The sequence below is a fragment of the Acanthamoeba castellanii genome (assembly GCF_000313135.1).
Source record: "Acanthamoeba castellanii str. Neff unplaced genomic scaffold scf7180000084732, whole genome shotgun sequence".
Lineage (NCBI taxonomy): Eukaryota > Discosea > Longamoebia > Acanthamoebidae > Acanthamoeba > Acanthamoeba castellanii.
Window position 1 is genome coordinate 53,331 of NW_004457681.1, and position 17,886 is coordinate 71,216.

At 57.2% G+C, this 17,886-nt stretch overlaps 7 protein-coding genes and 1 pseudogene across 7 annotated transcripts in view; 4 read left to right on the top strand and 4 right to left on the bottom strand.

Annotated features, from left to right (window-relative positions):
- Positions 1-264: 264 nt before the first annotated feature.
- On the bottom strand, positions 265-3,952 carry ACA1_165580 (BTB/POZ domain containing protein; the record flags this gene model as incomplete). Its single annotated transcript, XM_004353993.1, has 14 exons — positions 265-462; positions 607-802; positions 894-1,104; positions 1,188-1,244; positions 1,312-1,633; positions 1,717-1,845; positions 1,908-2,138; positions 2,264-2,351; positions 2,455-2,567; positions 2,660-2,876; positions 2,966-3,077; positions 3,150-3,257; positions 3,421-3,528; positions 3,649-3,952. 14 exons carry the CDS (start codon positions 3,950-3,952, stop codon positions 265-267), a joined length of 2,394 nt encoding a protein of 797 aa, XP_004354045.1.
- A 350-nt stretch (positions 3,953-4,302) lies between these two features.
- ACA1_165590 (uncharacterized protein) lies at positions 4,303-5,477 on the top strand (the record flags this gene model as incomplete). The annotated part of the gene is made up of 6 exons (XM_004353994.1): positions 4,303-4,489; positions 4,576-4,684; positions 4,811-4,989; positions 5,100-5,288; positions 5,320-5,335; positions 5,408-5,477. The coding sequence occupies 6 exons, from the start codon at positions 4,303-4,305 to the stop codon at positions 5,475-5,477; spliced, it is 750 nt and encodes a 249-aa protein (XP_004354046.1).
- A 154-nt stretch (positions 5,478-5,631) lies between these two features.
- Positions 5,632-8,543, bottom strand: ACA1_165600 (uncharacterized protein; the record flags this gene model as incomplete). Its single annotated transcript, XM_004353995.1, has 12 exons — positions 5,632-5,845; positions 5,935-6,021; positions 6,171-6,238; positions 6,340-6,417; positions 6,522-6,658; positions 6,769-6,909; positions 7,037-7,172; positions 7,323-7,417; positions 7,525-7,815; positions 7,993-8,144; positions 8,240-8,378; positions 8,456-8,543. The coding sequence occupies 12 exons, from the start codon at positions 8,541-8,543 to the stop codon at positions 5,632-5,634; spliced, it is 1,626 nt and encodes a 541-aa protein (XP_004354047.1).
- Positions 8,544-10,382: 1,839 nt separating this feature from the next.
- ACA1_165610 lies at positions 10,383-10,764 on the bottom strand (annotated as a pseudogene).
- Positions 10,765-11,036: 272 nt separating this feature from the next.
- Positions 11,037-11,288, top strand: ACA1_165620 (uncharacterized protein; the record flags this gene model as incomplete). Its single annotated transcript, XM_004353996.1, has 2 exons — positions 11,037-11,178; positions 11,266-11,288. 2 exons carry the CDS (start codon positions 11,037-11,039, stop codon positions 11,286-11,288), a joined length of 165 nt encoding a protein of 54 aa, XP_004354048.1.
- Positions 11,289-12,323: 1,035 nt separating this feature from the next.
- Positions 12,324-12,747, bottom strand: ACA1_165630 (uncharacterized protein; the record flags this gene model as incomplete). Its single annotated transcript, XM_004353997.1, has 2 exons — positions 12,324-12,429; positions 12,584-12,747. 2 exons carry the CDS (start codon positions 12,745-12,747, stop codon positions 12,324-12,326), a joined length of 270 nt encoding a protein of 89 aa, XP_004354049.1.
- A 986-nt stretch (positions 12,748-13,733) lies between these two features.
- ACA1_165640 (uncharacterized protein) lies at positions 13,734-14,191 on the top strand (the record flags this gene model as incomplete). Its single annotated transcript, XM_004353998.1, has 2 exons — positions 13,734-13,828; positions 13,939-14,191. The coding sequence occupies 2 exons, from the start codon at positions 13,734-13,736 to the stop codon at positions 14,189-14,191; spliced, it is 348 nt and encodes a 115-aa protein (XP_004354050.1).
- Positions 14,192-14,897: 706 nt separating this feature from the next.
- ACA1_165650 (glutamatecysteine ligase, catalytic subunit) overlaps positions 14,898-17,886 on the top strand; it is a gene marked incomplete at both ends in the record, with an annotated part of 4,487 nt that continues 1,498 nt past the window's right edge. The window contains 11 exons of the mRNA XM_004353999.1: positions 14,898-15,157; positions 15,231-15,280; positions 15,407-15,647; positions 15,906-16,020; positions 16,181-16,261; positions 16,413-16,594; positions 16,750-16,948; positions 17,050-17,292; positions 17,423-17,504; positions 17,583-17,719; positions 17,807-17,841. Coding sequence (XP_004354051.1) covers positions 14,898-15,157; positions 15,231-15,280; positions 15,407-15,647; positions 15,906-16,020; positions 16,181-16,261; positions 16,413-16,594; positions 16,750-16,948; positions 17,050-17,292; positions 17,423-17,504; positions 17,583-17,719; positions 17,807-17,841 — 1,625 coding nt within the window. The remainder of the gene's footprint in view (positions 15,158-15,230; positions 15,281-15,406; positions 15,648-15,905; positions 16,021-16,180; positions 16,262-16,412; positions 16,595-16,749; positions 16,949-17,049; positions 17,293-17,422; positions 17,505-17,582; positions 17,720-17,806; positions 17,842-17,886) is intronic.

Here is a 17,886-nt window from a genome sequence, read left to right on the forward strand (position 1 = left end):
CTGAGATGATGAGGGGTGGATGGGTGGTGGGGGATGAGGGGCATGCCTTGGGGCGGGCCGTCGGACATCTTCGGCGCGTAGAGAGGGGTGTAGCAGGTGCTTAGTAGTGGGCGTGATAGATGATTCGATGTGGGTGTATTCGCAAAGATGGATTTTCCTTCTAAATGTCGCAGCACTTGTTATAAATATTAATATTTTATTCTCGCCACGTCAGCAAGTGTTGGCCAAGGAATGTCGCTCTCTTTTTACAAGAATGTCAGAACTTTACAAGGAGGAGGAGCACATGTTGAGAATGTCGAACAGGACGGAACGGTCCTCGTCGCCAAAGGCGATGTCGTCGTAGTGGGTGAGGATGAAGTGGGCCGTGGCCTCGCGCAGCATCCGTGCCGAGTGCAGGCTCGCGCGTGTGTAGAGCAGGAACGCATTCTCGAGCGTCAGCATCTTGAACAGGACGTATTGGCACTACACGCCCGCACACACGCCCGCACGCACGCACGGATCTAGTCAGCTGATATCCACGTAGCATTTGCGTGTCACGTCGCACACGCACACACTGCACACCGCACACACACACACCGCACACACCGCACACACCGCACACAGTACCTTGTCCTTCATCCCGTCAACGAGGAAGCGATCGGCGGCGTGGAGGATGTCCAGTGCGAGGTCGAGGTTGGTCGTGACGAAAGCACTGTCGCCGCAGTACAGGTGCTCGAGCAGATGCTTGAAGGCCACCGGACTCATGTCCTCCAGTCGCACCTCGACATTTTGGGCCTCCTTCCACTCTTTGTTCTCGAGCATACTGTGGAGGCATTGTGTTAGTCCACGACCACGCGCACGCACACAACACACAAACACACACAACGCACACGACGCACACAACTGAAGAGTACCTCTTGAAGTTGGGGCTTTGGGCGCAGAGGATGATGCGGTGCGCCGGGTATAGTGTGCCCCGCACGTTGAAGACCACATCGGCGAGCGAGGCGTTCAGCAAGTATTGGCTGAGACCCGGCAGCCCGCAGGCGCGATCGTTTGCAGGACGTGGAGGGGCTACCGTCACCCGCTCGATGCACTTCAAGGCCAGTAGGGAGAGCGCGCCGCGACCTGTCGGCACGATTGAGGAGTGAGCCACATGCGCACTAGAGCCAAGAGCCAAGAGCCTGGGGCTAATATCTCGCATTCCGTACCGAACTTGTCTTTGTCCAAGAGCGGTACGCCTTGGTGGACCAGGAATCGCACGGCATCTAAAGAATGCGAGAGCGTAAAGTGTTAGGTGCAGCTGGCATTGAGTGAGGGGAGAGGGAATTGTACCGGCGTTGCCGATCTTGGCAGCGCAGTGGAGCGGCGTCTCGCCGCGGTCGTTGAGATTCGCCGACAGGAAGCCGGTCTCGGCGGAGAGAGCGTCTACCAGGGCCGAGAGAATGCTGGCCGCGGCGGAAGATGAAGAAGAGGAGGAGGAAGTGGACAAGCTGGGCTGGGCCGATGCGGCGGTGGCAGAGGCCATGGGAGGCAGGGAGGCCGCCAGGTGGGCGTAGGAGTTGCCCTCGCCATTGCGATACGAGGCGAAGAAAGACGCCACCGATGCAGACAGCGGACACAGCGACAACAGCTCTCGCACAGCGCGCACGTCAGCCTGCGCAGCCACAGCGCACTTCATCAGTCACCCCTCCCCCAATTCGCGCACACACACACGTGCACCACCGCACGCGCTCGTACCTGGAGAATGGCAACTTCCATGGGCGTGCGGGCTCGGTTGTCTTCCCTGGCCAGCTCGGCCACCACTTTCTCTGCGCCCTCGGACTCCTTGAGGCCGCTCACGTACGCCGCCACCTTTTGCGTCAGGCCCTGCGCGCCACCGGTCAGAAGCCATCGGCCGAGTTTTTCAAGTTATGTGGAGAGATGGCTACCTCGGAAATATAGCTGTGGAGAGGGAAGCGGGATGAGGCCCCGCTGCTGGAGTGCAGCAGGCCGGTCGAACGCGATGAAGCGCCGGCGGCCGGCGCAGGTTTGGGTGAGTCGGCGGAGGAGGCCGTCGAGCCCGGTGTGCCGAGGGTGTCCACGTCAGAGGACTCATCAGGAGGGGCCTGCTCGAATGCTTCACCCGACGAGATGGCGTTGATCTGGAGCACATCTGCGTACTGCGATACGAGAGGGACATGCACGACACACGACACACACGACATGACACGACTGTTAGACAGTGTCCAGGTGCATAGCTTGCATTCCGATACATTTGAGGTGGATGGCAAAGATGGGAAATAACCTTGTGTTGCATGTCCAGGATGGCTTGGTTCGCCATCTGTCGCTTGTCCTTGGCCTCAACGCCGGCCTCGTGGCACAGTGTGATCGCGCTGAGGAGGACCCACTCGCACGCGTCAGCCCCCAACCACGAGTGAAGAAAACGAAACAGAAAGAATGCGGAAGCAAATGGAAGCTACGAGTTCGGTGAAGTACGTCTGGAGAAGCGTGATCGTGTGGTTGAGGCGGTAGCGCAGGTTGAACGAGTTGCGCGGGATCGGCTGCTTGTACTTGCTCAGCGCCAGTTCAAACACCACATTGACGCACGACTGCGCGACCACGGCCACGACAGCAAGCGCGGTCAGAGTTCAATCGAGCTCGTGTGTCGATGGCTCTGAGAGAGAGAGAGGGAGTCGCATACCTCGGTCAGAGCGTTGGTTTTGGCCAACGCGGCCTCCTGGTGGAGGGGCACGCTGACCTCACGCATGACCACGAGGTCCGTGGCCCGCTTGAGGCTGGGTCCGGTTTCGCGCAGCAACCGAACGCAGTCGCGGATGTTGCTCACCGCCTGCTCGTTCGCCACGAGCCCCTTGTTGGCCTGCTCCCGCAGCGCGTCCTCGGTTCGCTTTATGTTTCGCCTGCGCGCCCTCGCCGTGAGCCAACCGCGCCCGGCATCACAGAACGTTGCTTTGAGATCGGAGAGCGATGGAGGTGGACAAGAGCAGACCTGATGGTGTGGATGATGCCGACCACCTCCTTGAGCGCGTTGAGGAGATCGAGCGGCCAGCGAGCCACCTTGATCAGCTCGATGTTGCCCACCTCGTTCTGCACTCGCACGGCTGTGATGCGGTTTAGAAGGGTGCAGGAAGGTCGAGGGGTTGAAGTCTAGAGAGAGAGAGAGAGAGCCCTACCGTGTTGGACCAGACGCGCCAGGTCGTCGAAGGTGCGGAACCGCCCCTCGTTGAGCTTGGCGACGAGGTCGGCGATCTCGTCCTTCTTGGCCATGGCCTTGGACGACACTGCCGCCACCAATTCATTAGATCGATCAACACCGCGACACACAAGCCACAAGACACGCGACACACGACACACGCACAAGAGGCTGCCTGATCGCTCGTGCGCGTGAATGAGAATACAACACACATTGCAGGTGTTGGGATTGTGTTTATGGGCTCTACGTACTGCGCCGGGTGAGAGCGCGGCGGAGTTCGTCCTGCGGTGTCTCGACGACCTGCTTCTCGACCACCACCGTCGCCCGCAGCTGCCGCTGGGAGAGCATCGCCGCCAGGTCTGCGTTGGTGTGATCACCATCACCAGCCACCAGCCACCAGCCACCACCAAAGAAGTCGGCTTAGTTGTTAGCTTTGGGGGGCTTGGCGTGCGGTTGGACTCGGCGGGCAGGATCCGTACCGGCGGGACCTGCGGGTCCAGGCGCCGCTGACGATGGCGCCGCCTCGTCCGAGCGGTCGGCTGAAGCTGAAGGCGGCAGTCCGGCGATGGACCGCTGCAGCCAATCGGGCAACGGCGGCGGACCGCCTGGAGGCGGCGGGGGCGGCGCTGCTGCGCTCACCATGCTCGACTGCTGCGCCGCTTCGTCCAAGTGCTCGGCCTCCGCTTCATCATCGCCTTCACCTTCGCCTGCTTCGTCAGTCGGCTGTTGTTGTTGTTGTTGTTGTATGCTCTCCTGGTTGTCTTCTTCGACTTCATCCGTCATGTGCAGCTGTTCTTCATCCTCTCCTAAGGTCCTCTGGTCTTCCATTCTCCTCCTTCCTTGTCAAACGTAGCACGTTTGAGGCGTGCGAAAAGATGCAAGAGGTTGCAGACTGATGACTGAGCGCAGAGTTTGTTGTTTGCTTTTGGTCGCGTAGGGGGAGCTTTGTCGTTGCAGGCCACCACCCCGCCTTCACTTCAAAACGCGAGTGTAGCGCGGAAGCACCTTCACCGCACCTTGCGCGGCAGAAGAAAATAGGTGAGAAACGATTTTTCTCTGGTCTTTGATTTTCTAACGAAAAAATAGAAAATGATAGAACAAAACAGATGATGAACCAACAGCAGCAGCAACAAATGGAGAAGGGCCAGCAGGCGGTAGCCGCTGCTGCGGTGGAGCGAGAGGTAGATATGCGACGTGCGGGTCGTCGCGTATTCCTTATCAAGGCGCCCGTCTATCTTGCCAAGGCATGGGCCGAGGCGGGGGCGGGGGCGGATCTGGGCCGCCTCTTCCTGAACCCAGCAGCCCTCCCCGTCATCGAGGGTTCGAACATCGATGGCAGCACTACAACTTCAACGACTGCTGCGGGCCAGAAGCGCAAGCGAGTGGATGATGGCCCTATTCCTCAGGGCGTAGTGGGGCGATTAATGGCGGGCGGCTCGGAGGGGGCCGTGCGCGAGCACACCATCTCCTTCGTGAAGCTGCCCGAGCCATCCTACTGCTTCTCGGACAGCGAAAGTACACACAGCATTGCCATTCTCCATCTCACAATTCAATCATTCATTCGTTCACCATGCAAGAGAGCGCGCCGTTGTGGTGCCGAGGCGGCATAGATTGATTGTTTGTCAACGTTGTTGCGTGCAGAGGGCTTCGCGGTGGAGGGTGCGGCACGCGTGCGGCTGGACGCGCAGCCGGTGTTCAGCAAGGAGTACAGATCGTTCGTGAAGGTGCGCGAGGAGAAGGAGAACGTCAAGACGCGCGAGCTCAAGCGCATCGACAACAACGAGACCGACATCAAGCGCCCGCGACCCTCGCTACTCAAGGTGCGCTTGATGACCTCTCGTCTCTCTCTCTTTGTCTGTCTCTCTACTCGTTGCCGCATAGTTGTCATTCCACACTCACACCCGGTGGTGGCTGGTGGCTGGTGGTGCAGCCGAAGAAGAAGGAGGACCTGGTGCAGGACAAGATGACCCGGATGCCGCGATCGGAGCTCATCGAGCTCATCTTCTCCTGCTTCCGGCGACAGGAGCACTGGTCGCTCACGGCGCTGCGAGAGTACACGCAGCAGCCCGTGGTCTACCTCAAGGAGGTGCTCAACGAGGTCTGCACCTACAACAAGAAGGTACCGCGCGGCCTCCTCCTCCAGCGATCAGTTCTCAGAGAAGACGCGTGCGTGCGTGCGTGCGTGCTGCTCACCTCGCGCACTGGGCGCTCTGCGGTGATGCCACAGGGAGAGCACAGGAGCACATTCGAGCTGCGGCCCGAGTTCCGAGAGGAGAAGAAGAAGCCCGCTGCCGACCCGCCGGCGTAGTTGTCGTGTGTCGTGCCGAGTGTGTCGTGTCGTGTCGTGTCGTGTGGCTACAACAACGCAACGCGCGTGGTTCATGGGAATATGTACATTGGCAATGCACGATTTGTTTGTTGTGTCTCTCTCGACACGAACACGAGCGGGTTCAGAACTTGTGTTAGTTGAGGAGGTTGGCCAGGCTCATGGCTGACTTCTTGGGCGTGGAGGAAGACGACGACGACGAAGAAGAGGAGGAGGATGGCGGGGTCGATGGGTTGCGTTGGTGCTTGTAGCTGTCGCGTGGGGTGAGGGCCTCGTGTGGCGCGTTGTTGCGCAGCTGGTGCACGATGTCCCGCACGATCAGCACCCCTTCGCTCTTTTCCTTCTGGCCCCTGTAATGCCACACGGCACACGGCACACGGCACACGACACGCGATGAGCACTTGGGAGAATCGCAACAAGGCTTTCACAGCGCACGCACCCGAGTTCTTCTTCGAGGAGGCCGATCAGCCGCTCGACCAGATCCGGGAAGTGGTACGTGTGCGCCGTTTGCCGCATCTTTTGGCACCTGGCGGGCGGTCAGCGGCCCGAGTTGCGCGCGACGGGGAAAGAGCGGTAAGTCCAACCAACAGAAAACGAGAACACCGCAGCAGCGGCGGAGCCGGCACGTGCGTGCCGGGGGAGAGAGAGAGACGAGGGTGGGGCGGGTTCGCGTACTCGGAGTAGAGGAGGTCTTTCTTCTGCGGCAGCCCCGCCACGCAACGGAGGACCTTCTGGCAGTCGCTCTGTTCCATTCGCACCACCACCACCAAAATTTGTTCATTAACGCGCACGACACGACACGACACGCACGCCGCAAGCAACACATAGGGTCGCTGGTGGTTACCTGCAGGACGTCGGGCGAGATGGACGGAATCGAGTACACGCCCTTCCCGATCGCGTAGCTCTTCGCGTGTGTGGTTTGCTGCAAACAAACAAATGGAAAACAACAACAAACAGCGGAGTGCCAGCGTGAGCGACACCTTAAGTACATGCACCGTGTTTGGGGGGCGGGGGCGGGGGCGGTACCTTCTTGATGGGGAAGGCGGTGGCGAAGGGCGAGTAGGGCGGGGCCATCGTGGAGATGAGCGCGGGCGGCGTGCTCTCGGTCCAGGCCATCAAGTCGTACAGTGGCAGTTTGGGCGACAGCACGTGCAGCACCAGACCTGCGGCCGCACCTCGCCGCGTCAGCGCGCGACCAACGACACGCACGCGCACCACCGCACACGCACACGCACACGCGTAATGGCATGACACACGACACGGAGGTACGTACAGTCGGTGGTGCCCTCGTTCATGGAGCTGATGAGGCCGAACCATCGATGGCCCAGCTGCACGACGCCCACCTTCTTCTCGCTCTTGAGACACGCGTTGAGCATGAGGCACAAAGCCAGATCGTCCTCCGTAATTCCCAGCCCTGCGTGCGGTGTGTGCGGTGTCGTGTGCGATGTCGTGTGCGATGTCGTGTGCGGTGTCGTGTGCGGTGCGTGCGTGGTAAACACACGCACACTGAGAGAGCGGGAATGACAATGCAAGGGAGAGACGAGGCGTGCCTTGGTCGAGGCTGGCCTGGGACGGAAGCGGGATGATGGCGTGGGTGGAGAGCGAGGGCGGGCTGGGCAGCTTCGCGGCCGCCATGAACCCGATCAGCGGCAGCAGACCCGGAAACGATCGCGGCAGCTCTGCGCGTTGAACAAAACGAAACCATCGGAGCACACCGTGAGCCAAATATTAATCGGCGTGTGCGCGTGTGCGGTGGTGCGTGTGCGGTGGCGCGTGTGCGGCGTGCGTGGTGGGGGGGGGAAGCTAGGGGCACGTGCCAGTGTGTACAATGTTGTGTTGGAAGAAGGAGAGGTTGGGGTTGGGATAGAGGGTGATACGGCGCGCAAAGTGGCCCAGCGTGAGCTGCCCATCGTACAGCCCATCTACCCAGCCGCAAGCCGTGAGCCCACACGAGCGCACACGGAGACACGCGACACACACGACACACACGAGCGCACACACGACAAAAACGACACGTCCAGGTACGTACAGTGTGTGCGGGCGAGGCTGTCGAAGGCCTGCTTGAGCTGGGGCGCGGAGTGTGGGGGCTCGATGAGATGGAAGCCGCCGCCCTGGAGCGTGGCCAGCTTCTGGTACTTGCGGAGCATGCCGCTGCCCTGCTGGTTCTGGTTCTGGCCATCGCCGGCCGCGGCCGTCTTCTGTCGCTTGCGCAGCTCGGAGGCGCCGTCGCCAAGCCGCTCGACCTGTGGTCGGCCCGAGCCCAGGGCCACCACGTGCAGCTTCACCGAACTGGGCAGCTCCATGTCCACCTTTCCATCGCCTGTCGTACACACCGCACACGCACACACACACGCCACACACACACACACACACACGCACACGCACACGCACACGCACACCACGACACACACACCGCACACACATTATCGCACACGTCCGACACATCATTGGTGAGCGTGCAGAAGTTAGTGCGGGGGGGAGGGGGCGGACGGCGTACTGGCGTCGGCAGAGTGGTGCAGGGCGTCGGTGATGAAGATGATTTGGGTGGGCGCCATGTCGGCGCCGAACCGGACGTAGATCTGCCGCAGGGCTTCGGTCAGCCCGGCGTCGGCGTCCGTGGCATCGCTGCCGCACAGCTCAATCGAGTACCTGCAGCGCCAGCCCCCAACCAAACGGTCACTCACGCCGTGCCCGGCAGCGCGTGTGTCGTGTGCGTGTGCGGTCGTGCGTGTGCGTGTGCGTACAGGGCCTTGCGGATGTCGCCGTAGTCGCGGGTGAGGGGCACCGCCAGCGGTTGGCCGACGTCGGTGGGGCCGAGAGCCACGAGGCCCACCACCTCCATCGGGTGGTTGTCCTCCAGGTATTTCAGGAAGTGCATCACCGCTGTGTGGGTGTGTGTAGAAGGAATGGATGTTCACGCCGGGCCTGCACGCGATTCGAATCATCGGGGGGGGGGGTACCGAGCTGCACAAGTTCTTTGCGCGTTTGGTTCCTGGTGGCCACCTGCCCCAGGGAGGCGGACGTGTCGAGCAGAAAGATCGTGGGCATCTGGGCCTGCAATTGAAGAAGAGCTCAAATGTTAAGGACCTTGGAATTCTTTTATCTTTTCCTTTCTTCCTTCTCTTTATGGAAGAAAATGTTTTCTCATTTTTCCTTTCTTTCCTTCTTCGGTTCTTTGTTGAAACGGCGGAAGATTGTGTACCCGAAGATCATCGACAGCTCTGTGCTCCACATGAAGTTCCTCTTCAGTTCTCTTCTCGTTTCGATTGTGGTTGTTCTATTCTCTCTTTCGAGCGCCAGCGCTGCACGGGAGCCCCCCGAGCAGGAGTGCGTCTGGTGCTACATGACCTGCAACTACATAAGCGAATGGCTTCTGGCAAACGCCACGGAGACCTTCATCGAACAGAAGCTCCAGGTGCTGTGCGACGTGGCTCCTTCGCCGTTGAACCAACAGTGCGACGCCCTCGTTATGCAGTACCTCCCACAACTGTTCCAGTTGATTAGCGGCAACGAGTGGACCTACATACAAGACTTGTGCGGTGAAATTGGCGCCTGCCCACCGGCTAAGAGGCGTTGAGGTGCACCGATGTAGAACGGAAGGAACCACATTGAAGAATGATAATAAATGACGAGCATCATTCCCTATGAAGGTTACTTATAACAGATTCGGCGGTCACGGTGATGGACTCGGCCGGCACCGCCACGGTACTTGGAGGAGTCATCGACGCCGAGCAATTGTTTGCGCTCAGCATCATCAACACAGTGCTCCTCTACAATCAAGAGCCAACGTATGTGTGTGCGCGCTCGTGTGGTGTGTCTGTGAGAGTGAGCCTGCGTGCGTGGAGAGAACAAACAACCACATCCACCCACAGTGGCCTGACGGCCAACTCCAAAATTGGGAGGGGTCCCCTCTGGGGATGTGGAGGTGTGGGGGTGTGGGGGTGGTGGTGGTGGTGGATCACAACAACTCTTTACGGCGTACATACCACCGATGTCGGTGATCTTGGTGGCGTTGGTGCAGCGTCGCGATGCTGAGGCACCCGGCCGTACAGGGCCGCGTGGTTCCGATTGACGAAATAATGGCGCTTGTACCCGGCACGTACACCACACACACAACACGTGCACTCAAGATTTGGGCGGCATGCACCGCCGCTGGATTGCAGTGACTGCAACGGCAAACCCTTCGCCTCAACACCACCACCCTGTGAGAGCAGACCTAGTTCATCATCAGCATCAATGACACCCAGTACCTCCAATCCAGAGATCTCACTGATGCCCTTGAAGTTGTTGCTCCAGGGGCACCAGGAGTTGCCACAATCTATTTATTGAAATGGTGCAGGTCAAGTGAGGTGCAGCATCTGAACTGGTTCTTGGCTGGTGGCTGAACGTGTGGGTAGCACCTGTTGGCATTGCTGGCACACCATTGTGATCCATTGGCGCTGTTGCACTGTGTGCACCTTGTGACGCCTGAGTGTCCGCAGTTGGTGCTGGATATGCTGGCAGTCATGTGTCTACACATGCCCTCTGATGCCTCATGATAGTGTGCATTGCATGAGTGGAGGGGGAATTGGACATCATGTTCCCCCCTTGTTGTGATGAAACAACTGAAGCGTTGCCCGCATGTTAATCTGTACGCCTCCTGAGAGAAGTGCAGTGGTGGCGCGTTTCGCCATGCTTGTTGCTGTTTGCAATGGTTCACCCTTTTATTTGTTCACAATAAAGGGGTGGAACATGTCCCAACAACCAAGAGGGTCCTGTCTATCTGTCGTCGTCGGATCCTTCAAAGCTGTACACTTCGCCTGCCCATTTGGCGAGATCGTGCCCCAATTCGTCCACTGTGACTCTGAGACTGGCCTTCTCGCTGCTCATGATCCCCGCCAATGTGGCTTAGTCCAGGTCTGAGATTGTCACGTCGCCATAGAGCACGTCGTGCATCAGCTGGTACTCGCGCTCGCAGGGTACGCTCACAAGGAAGTAGGCGGTGTACTGGTACCCGCGCATCATGGTCTTGAGGAAGAGCAGCGCGCGTGCCGCGAGTCTCAGCTTCGGCCTTGATTGCCTTGATCCTGAGTTTCAGCTCCGCGACGGGCTCGAGTACGACATTGGACTCTTCGCGCTTCCTGAGTCGATCCACGACGGCCGTGGTGTTCACACTCGTCGGCCCGATCGGCGTCGATATTACGCTCGAGTCTAGATGACGGCCTGGTCCGGCCTTCTTTGGCGAAATGTTGAAGAAAGCGAGATTGGCCAATGAACAGCCTGTGCCCATTTTCATTTTCGGACATGGCGGGATATAACTTGTCCAGTTTCCACCAATCCACAAATTGTCGGGGACCAGTGGCACTGAGACGGTTTTTTCACTTTGCAACCAACAACACTGGATGAGGATGATCAATAGGCAGCTGCTGGGCCTCCTCTTGGTTGCGACAACAATGTCGTTGCTGACCCTCCCCAGTGCGCAGGCAACCACCCGTACGTATTATCCACATTTTTATCATACACTGTGTTGCTGACATGAGAAGGGTTTGATTGTTGAAGGTGATGTGTGTCTTCGCGGGTGCGGCTACTCTACCATTAGCTCCGCACTTCTGGCTGCGAACTCTGGCGACGTGGTGCACATCCACAATGGGGCATACGCAAACGAACCACTTAACATCGACGTTTACAGCAACATCACCATCAGGTGCACACCTGTTCCACACAGGTCTCTTTTTTGTTCTGTTACCAGAGTTAAGCTTGTGTCTCTCTACACACCAGGACTGACGGTCAGGTTATTGTGAGCCCACAATCTGACGCCAGCACTAAACGGCTTGTGTGGTGGCTGGGTATTCTGGGCCACATCACGCTGGAGGGCGACCTGTCGTTCATGATTACACCATCGGGTTACCTCGCGCCAGTTGGGAGCTATTTGGGTGTTGTTACAGTTGGTCGAGGTGGTTCCTTCATCCAGCAAGGCAATCTTCTGTTCTCATTTAAAGGTTCGTGGCGTTGTATCTTGTTGGGCTTGTGTCCTGTACCTCACCTCAAGGTCTTGTTGTCACAGGCTCTCACTCATGCACTGCAATTGGTGTCCACGGGTATTGGAAGCAAAGTGGTTCACTCTCTGTTATGGGCACCTCGCAAGCTGGTATGCACCCGTTTTAACTGGTCACATGTGCCTGCTCATATCCACTCAACCATCTATATGGCTTTGTGAACAGGCATTTTTGTTGCTGGCTCATGGTACCTTGATGCAGACACCCAAGTAACTATGGACCTCCTTTTGCATTTGGTCATGCTCCGGGAACGTGACCATAGACATGGACGACACCTGCAACGCCATGGGCTGTTCGAGGAGCCCTGAGATTAAAGTTACTGGCCAGTTTTACGCGCGTGTGGGCAGTAAATGCTACACCCTTTCAGGTAAACCGCCGCCAACATCACTAGAGTGCTCACCGCCTTGTTCTTCGTCTCTCACAACTCTCTTTTAGACCAACAGAGCTGTCACACTCAAGAGACACCCTGTCTCCACAAGCCCCTTCCAGCAGCGCAGTGGATAAACGGCCAGCCCTAGACCGGTTGTGATCCTTTTATGGCTGAATACTTGTGCAACTCTTTGATGACCGGCACCGCCGCCGAAAATGATTTTACGATCACCCGAGCCATCGTACACGAGCTTGTTGAAGGCGCTCACGATCTTGCCATCGCAGTACAGCGATACTCCCCATAGTGCCATAGTACCCGGTCCCGTGGTGTTGGCGTTGCTGGTGTGTAGACACTCGCTGGCGGTGTTAACCGTACATTTGCTGTTGACGCCGTCGAAGGCCGACGAGGACTGCTTGCTCCCCTTTATCTTCTGCTCCGCTGCGGCGCCACTGGCGACGAGGCCGCCTCGGTTGTTTCCTCTTCCACCGACAGCAGACTTCTCTTGCGCCGGCCACCGCCGCGGTCCTCGCTGTTGGATCAAAACACGCGCGCTAAGCAACCAAGGCACATGACACGCACCACACCGACACATGACACACACGACACACGACACACACGACACACACGATACACGACACACACGACACACGCAATAGTACGCAAGACTTTGAAAGAGTGCGTACCTAGCTTCCTCGGGCTCTGGCGATTTTTCCAGTTCTTCTTCTTCTTCATCATCATCGCCCTCGCCATGGTAGTCGGCCTTGCGCTCCTTCTCCTTCGGCTGCTTGTCCTCGTTGGCCTTGGCCTCCTCGATCAGGCGCTCGAGCACGGGGTTGGCGCTTGTCATTGCGCCGACGGCAACACAGCGGAAGTATTGCCGTAGCGGTGAGCGGGCACGCTCACTTCCACCACATTGTAAAGCGCTCTATTGACGGACTTGCGGAAACCCGGTTTGAAACAACACACACACTACACACACACATGACACACACGACACACAGTCCATATATCAGCACCTGAAGGCAGAACAACGGTGTTGAAGTTGGCCACTCGGGAGGGAGTGACAGGAGGGAGCGGTACCGCCATCGGGCAATTCGTAGGTCCATTGCTTCATGACCACCTCTAGTATTTGCACGAGAACGGGCTGGCCCGCCGTTCATGAGTAGCGGATGCGACGTTCTGGTACCGCTAACGAGTTCCTTGTACTTCTTGGAGTACCACGGTATGAGACTGCACAGACAAGCCGAGAAGCAGTCCAGGTTCACAAATGACACACACACACACACGACACCGAAATAGTAAGGACAGCGGGCTTCAAGGCTCGAGGCTAAGAGGCCGTACGTATTGACCTTGCGAGGCATGTCGAGGCCGTTACAATACCACCGACGAAGGTGGATGAACAAGACTCGAGAGCCATCGGGGGATTGCCGAATGAGCGCGTGATGTTGTTTACGCGCAAGCGTGGCCGCGCAACACAATAAGTCATCGCACGACACACAACACACACACGACACACGACACACGACACACGACACACGACACACGACATGCACGACATGCACGACACACACACACACGCGGTACCTCGCTGGGCTGCTTGGGGCCTGGACCACGTCCGTACACTTCGGACGAATTCGATATCGAAACCCAGCAGCATTTGCGGCTGTCACATAGAGAAGCGAGTGAGCGAACGTTAGACCACTTTGATGCGCGAGCTTGAATCACTCCAGAGTGGGAAGGAGGATCACCAGTTGTGCGATGTGCCCGAACGAGTCCGGAATGTAGCCCACGAGCGAGGAGCCGCCCAGCGCCTCGGCCTTGCGAATGCCCAGCATGCGGTTCCTGACGAGCCCTTCGCCAGTTACCAGGAACTCGTCGGGTTGCACAAACCTGTTCTGCAAGGTGGCCAGATGGATCCTCTCCTTCATGTACGGTCTGATCTACCTCTAGTCGTCGGCTGGAATCTGTTCAGATCACACAGAGAAATACATTGCTTTTAATCAATATAATTTCACATTGATACCACCTACTACCGCAGCTTCTGCCTCAATGGGACGAAGACTATCGGGTTCTACTCCGGCTACAACGACACGGGCGAGGCCTTTTTGTTCTGTTCAGGCGACACCACCACTTGCCTGGCCTCCAACTCCTCCTGGACCTACTTTGGTGGCGTTCTGACGATGGAGGTCTCCAGCAAGGCCTGCCCTTTGCCTTCCTCGGCTTCGAGCCTTCGGTGGGGAAGCAGTTTCGTGGCCCTGGCCTGGGCCTGGCTGACTGGCCCTTCCGCCTGATTCTTCTTCTTCTTCACTCGACTTGGTCTTGGTCTTCCCAACAGACATTTTTGTTCGCCAAACACGGAAAGGGCCAAGGGCGCCACAGCATTTTCTTTTTCTCTTATTTTTTCCCTGAAGTGGGCAGCCACTTGGGCATGTGCGGTGGGCCCGCTCCGGTGGCCTCGGCTCTCGGAAATGTCGCCTGCCAGTGCAGGTACCAGCTCAGTCCACTTGAGACCTGTGGAAGCGAGCGTCGTGATGATCATTGTGGCCTCCACTGTCACCTCGCTTTCCTCGACTTCCCTCTCTCTTTCTCGTGGTTCCCGAACCACACTTGCTTCGCCGAGAGGCGTCGGCGTTACAAAAACTCGCCCTTCCTTCACATTTCGCCCTATTCTACCTTTCGCCCCGCTCTTTTCTTGCCGACGCGTCGCAAAGGTACCAAACGGGGCTAAACGGCGAAGATCAAACTCGCACCGGGGCGAACGGAAAATGCCGAACGCCAAATCACCGCATTTCGGCGTGAACGCCTCCCACATTCCAGGACGCGTGGTGTGCTGTTGGCGTTGTGGTTGAACGCACTAAAGCGGAGGCAAGCTCGACCACGTTACTGTCGCACACAACCGGCGCGAATTCTAATCTTGATTGGCGATCGGTTCGCGATTGATTGTGATTGATCGATTTGTGGACGAGAGGAAGCTTCGTGGCCAGCGAAGAATCAAACATGGGATTTCTGACAGATGGTAACACATTGAACTGGAGCGAGGTGCAGAAGTATTGCGATTATATTCGAAAGCACGGAATCAAGCAATTCCTGGCCATCTACGAGAAGACGAAGAACAGGTCGCACGATTGCCTAAAATTTGGCGATGAAATCGAGTACGTGCTCATCTCGCTCAACGACAAGGAGAAGAAGGTCAAGCTCTCCCTGCGCGCGGCCGAGATCCTCGATGAGCTCATGCGTGAGGAACTCGAGGGCAAGGGGTACGTTACTCCGCAATCAAGCATGGAGCAGCTTTTTGTCTTGCCTTGAGATTAATGCGCAAATTTTCTTCAGAACCGCTAAGACCCTGTGGCGCCCCGAGTATGCCCGCTACATGGTAGAAGGTAAGCGTCCATTCTCTTTTTTCAATTCATTGTTCTTTTTAAATGTTGTGTTGAATAAACAATTTTGATCAAAATGATGAAAGATTTTGGTCTCACCACGTCGTCACTACGCGTGGGTCCGCCCAGGCACGCCCGGCGCGCCCTACGGCGACTGCGTGACCGAGCTGCGGCGGGTGGAGCTCAACATGAAGCTGCGACGGCTGCACGTGCAGCACCAGCTGCTGCCCCACGAGCGCCTCCTCTCGCTGTCGGTGTTCCCGCTCATGGGCGTCGGTGCCTTCACCGACCCGGCCTACAGCCCGCAGGGCCCAGTGGCCCAGTCCCTCTTCACGCCCGACGAGGTCATCTTCCAACACAAGCGCTTTCCGTGCGTGCCCCACACCCTGCTCCGCTATTGGCGCTTCTTATTTACTACGTTTGCTTCTTCATTCTCTTTTCTCTCATTTTTTCTCTCCATGTTCTTATATAATTATTTTTAATTATTACACAGCATTCTTTTATTACTCCTTGGACAGACCATGTTCCAACAGTTGGAACCCAATAAATGTTTTTGTCTTTATTTATTTAAAATTATTATTATTATTATTATTCGGTTGGCTTACGGGCGATGTGTGGTACATGTTAGGACGTTGTCGCAGAACATCCGCGAGAGACGGGGCAGCAAGGTGTGCATCACGGTGCCCGTCTATAGGGATGAGCGCACCGTGCCGCCGCAGCCGACACCACCCACCGGAAACGAGGTGCCACCTTTTCCGCGCCTTTCGTTTTTTTTTCATTTTCTTTTTTTGCTTGTTTGTCTGTCTTGTCGTTACGATTGTCATTGTTGTTGTTGGTTTGTTTGGGTTTCCCCCATGCTGTTGCGAATAGTTATCTCACCACACCTCTTCTCCACGATCGCAGTGGGACATTTACATGGACAGCATGGCCTTCGGCATGGGCATGTGTTGTCTTCAGACCACCTTCCAGTGCGAGGACATAAACGTAACGCGCACACTCTCGCCGACACGACACGACCAACGACACGACACGACCGACACGACACGACACGAGCACACTTGCGCACATCATGTCGTCGCACACGCGTGTACTCACCCCGACCTACGACGAATGTTATCGGTGTGCGCACACACAGGAGGCGCGCAAATTCTACGATCAGCTGGCGATGATGTGCCCCATCATGCTCGCCCTCACGGCCGCGTCGCCCATCTACCGCGGCTACCTGTCGGACATCGACGTGCGATGGGGCGTCATCGCCGCCTCCGTCGACGACCGCACGCCGGAGGAGCGCGGCCTCCAGCCGCTCGAACACGACAAGTACCCTGACCCTTCATCACCCGTCAACACCTCGCCCGGAGACACTGACGTCGACTCTATTTTATTTATTTCCTCTGTGCCGTGTATTATCATTTATTTCTTTATATTCGTATGTTGTTATTTTTATTGTTATTTTGTTTATTGGTGCTCGTTAGGTTCGTGATCAAGAAGTCGCGCTACGATTCGATCGATTGCTTCATCGCCAACGACGAGGCGCTCAAGCCCGAGTACAACGACCTCGACCTGGTGTACGACCACGAGATTTACGCGCAGCTGCGCGAGGGCGGCATCGACGACCTGCTGGCGCGCCACCTGGCCCATCTCTTCATCCGCGACCCCCTGGTCGTCTACGACGTACGCACGCCTACTCAAATACTTATTCGTTTCTTCTTTAGTCATTTATTACTTATTACTTATTACTTATGTTATTGTGTCTTTTGTTTCTACAACTACAGGACAAGATCGAGCTGGATGACACGAAGCAGTCGGACCACTTTGAGAACATCCAGTCGACCAACTGGCAGACGGTGCGATTCAAGCCGCCGCCGCCCAACTCCGACATCGGGTGGCGCACGGAGTTCCGCCCCATGGAGGTGCAGCTCACCGACTTTGAGAACGCGGCCTTCGTCGTGTTCATGGTCCTCCTCACCCGCACCATCCGCTCCTTCAACGTCAACTTCTACATCCCCATCACCAAGGTACCATCATTAGATAATTACACTTATACTTATCATCATCATCATCATCATCTCTCTCTCTCTCTGTGTGTGTGTGTGTGTGTGGTTGTGTGATTTTCCATCGATCTCACGTTCGTGCTCTCTTCCAAAGGTCGACGAAAACATGCGGCGAGCGCACGACCGCGGAGCCGCGCTCAACCAGCGCTTCTACTTCCGAAAGGTCATTCACAAGGGTACGCGCCAGGCCAACGCACCGCACCGCACTCACACGGTTTGCGGGCGCTCACAAAACGACACGACACACGACACAGGCCAGGAGCAGAAGACGGTGCCAAAGGGCGAGCTGACGGGCTTTGCCGCGGCATACGACAGCGAGGCGGCGGCGGCGGAGGACAACACGCAGAACTACTACGAGGAGATGTCCATCAACCAGATCATCAACGGCGATGTACACGCGCCCCGCACCACACCACACCACACTATGTAACTTGATTGGCTGACGCGCGCCTGTGTCGTGTCATCTCCCAATGAGCAGGAGAACTTCGCTGGTTTGATGCCGCTGGTGCGGCAGTACGTGGCCTCCATCAATGTCGACCTTGAGACGAGAGTGGTCAT